Below are 2,299 nucleotides of genomic sequence, written 5' to 3' on the forward strand. Positions count from 1 at the left end.
TGCGATTGCGATTATAATAAATGGTATCATGAGTCAACTTGATGGGTTTTTAAGGAAAATGCACACACAGATTAGTGATAATGCTAAAATGTGTATTTGTAAAACTAGAAATGTTTTCAAAATAAATTATTTTTACAAAATGAAATAACATTTGCATTAATGTAAACTTATTTTCTCAAAAGTATAGCTAAATTAAATAAAACATACACATTTTCACAAAAATAAGATATTTTAACATTTTGTCCAAACAAACAGGGACATTTACTCAGGATGTAACATATACTCTGTATAAACTCTTTTGAAAAGGAAACTGGATATAAAATTGTGGTTCACTCAATCAAACTCAAACCACTAAATCTTTTTTTTTTTTTTTTAAATGACCAACTGGTACTTCCAAATCCTCTTTCTAAACAGTTAAACTTATCATATTAGAGGTTCTTTGCCAAAAAGACAAGCATATCCACTTTCTCTGGTTTCAGACAAGAGCGATGATTCGACACAACATTACCACTAGTGCTAAAAGCTCTCTCTGATGCAGAGCTTGTTGCTTGTATGCCCAGATATTTCTGTGCTAGTTTGCATAGCCTAGGGAAGTTTACTTTGTGGAACTTCCACCATTTCAGTGGATCTTCTCCATGGTCTACACATGGCATGTAAATGTAAGCATTGAGTTCAGCGGCCACTGCTTCTCTAAACTGTGCCATGGAATCAAATGTGGATGACAATGATGCTCTTGGTGCTGTGCATGTGGTTTCCTTGAAGAAACTGGCCAGAGTTTTCTTCTTGGCTTTAGCAGCAGGTGGACTTTCCACATCCAGGCTATCATTCTCCATCGCTGCAGTGCTTTGGGCTACAGTCTGCTGCTGGTGATTTTCCTGAAACAAATAAAAAATGCAAGTTTTAGTAATTTGTTACATGGAATTCTTACCAGTTAAGTAAACTCTGTGGCTTCACGCACTATCAACTCAGAGATGGCTCGTTCCTTTAAGATCTGGGTCTCTTCTTCAGAGATGTATTGTGTTCGGAACCTTGGGTCTAGGAAAGTGGTGAAGTTTAGCAAGTCGTGCGTGCCTTCATATTTGTTGTTGAGGTAGCTAAGAATTTTTGATTTCAGTGATTTGGTCAGGTCAGTGTCTGCTTCGTCTTCAGCCAGCACTGAGGTGTTCAGAAGATGCAGAGCAGGTTTCACACAAGATATGCTCACATAACGTTCACCCGATAAGGCATCCGTGAAGTCCTGGAGTGGGCTTCGTGCCTTGTTTACAGATTCCAAGACCTCCAGGTCCTGCCATGAAGGAAGTAGGTGTCGCACTTTGTGGTCTGTAGAGAAAACCTTGGACAACCCACTTTGCTGCTCCAGGACTCTTGCTATCATTTTCTGAGTGGAACCTTCTCTGCTCAGTGTCGGTGTCGGTAATCTTAAAGCCAAAATATCACCATATAACAGAGGTAGAGGTTTTTTTGCCTACCTGTTCAGTGTCGATCTCCTCCGCATCCATCTTAGTGTTGAGCAGTCTGTCACCATGGCATGCTCTGGGAGGTTGAGCTCTCGTTGTGCTTCCCTCAAGGCCACTCTTTTCTTCCAACTATGGGAGAAGTGGCCCACAATCTTCATGCATATCCCAGTAGCCCTGTTAATGCATTGTGCATTATCTTTCAGAGCATTTTTGTGAATGATAAGAGGGTGGAAAAATGACAAAACATTTACTTACTACAGTGACATTGCAAAGTGAAGTGACATGTGACATGTGATAAAACATTTAATATTCACATTCTGATTACATACAATGATTATATACTCACAGCGCAAGTTATAAAGCTTAGGGATCACTACTTGAGAGAAATAGTTTCACGAGGGCAGCTGGTACCTCTTGTCCAGTATGTGGATCATTTTCTGAAATCCCACTTAACGGTGTGTATGAGCATCATGTCTTTTGCCAAGCAGTGCATTATGGAATCTGTGATTTTTCTTTATACCTAGGTGAAGTCTTATCATTTAGCGTGAGACTCGCAAACACATCTGTAATTATTTTGTTTTGTTCGGGTAACAGCTTGTGCCTTGTTTCCTTCAGCTGTCTCTTTACTAATCTGGGTTTTCTCCATCATGCATTCATCATATTTTTCTCTGTGCTGTTTCAGGTGCTGATATAAATTTGTCGTATTGCCACGTGATGTAGCAACTTTAATTTTGCAAATCTTGCACAGTACCTCTCTCTGCTCAGTGTCAGTAATCTTAAATCCAAAATATCGCCATATAACAGAGGTAGAGTTTTTTTTTGGCTACCAGATCAGTGTCTAT

General features: G+C 39.3%; 2 protein-coding genes across 2 annotated transcripts in view; one reads left to right on the forward strand and one right to left on the reverse strand.

Annotated features, from left to right (window-relative positions):
- LOC107656329 (cyclin-dependent kinase 17-like) overlaps positions 1-2,299 on the forward strand; it is a 73,683-nt gene that overhangs the window by 6,065 nt on the left and 65,319 nt on the right. The gene's annotated exons all lie outside the window — the stretch shown is intronic.
- The window catches only part of LOC107656224 (uncharacterized), a 2,231-nt gene continuing 183 nt past the window's right edge, over positions 252-2,299 (reverse strand). Inside the window, exons 2-4 of the mRNA XM_016443986.1 lie at positions 1,470-1,586; positions 959-1,285; positions 252-875 (exon numbers count right to left, since the gene is read on the reverse strand). Of these exons, the coding sequence (XP_016299472.1) occupies positions 429-875; positions 959-1,285; positions 1,470-1,586 (891 nt within the window). The 3' untranslated portion in view covers positions 252-428. The remainder of the gene's footprint in view (positions 876-958; positions 1,286-1,469; positions 1,587-2,299) is intronic.

This window comes from Sinocyclocheilus anshuiensis, unplaced genomic scaffold, assembly GCF_001515605.1.
Source record: "Sinocyclocheilus anshuiensis isolate Anshui unplaced genomic scaffold, SAMN03320099.WGS_v1.1 scaffold183, whole genome shotgun sequence".
Classification (NCBI taxonomy): Eukaryota; Metazoa; Chordata; class Actinopteri; order Cypriniformes; family Cyprinidae; genus Sinocyclocheilus; species Sinocyclocheilus anshuiensis.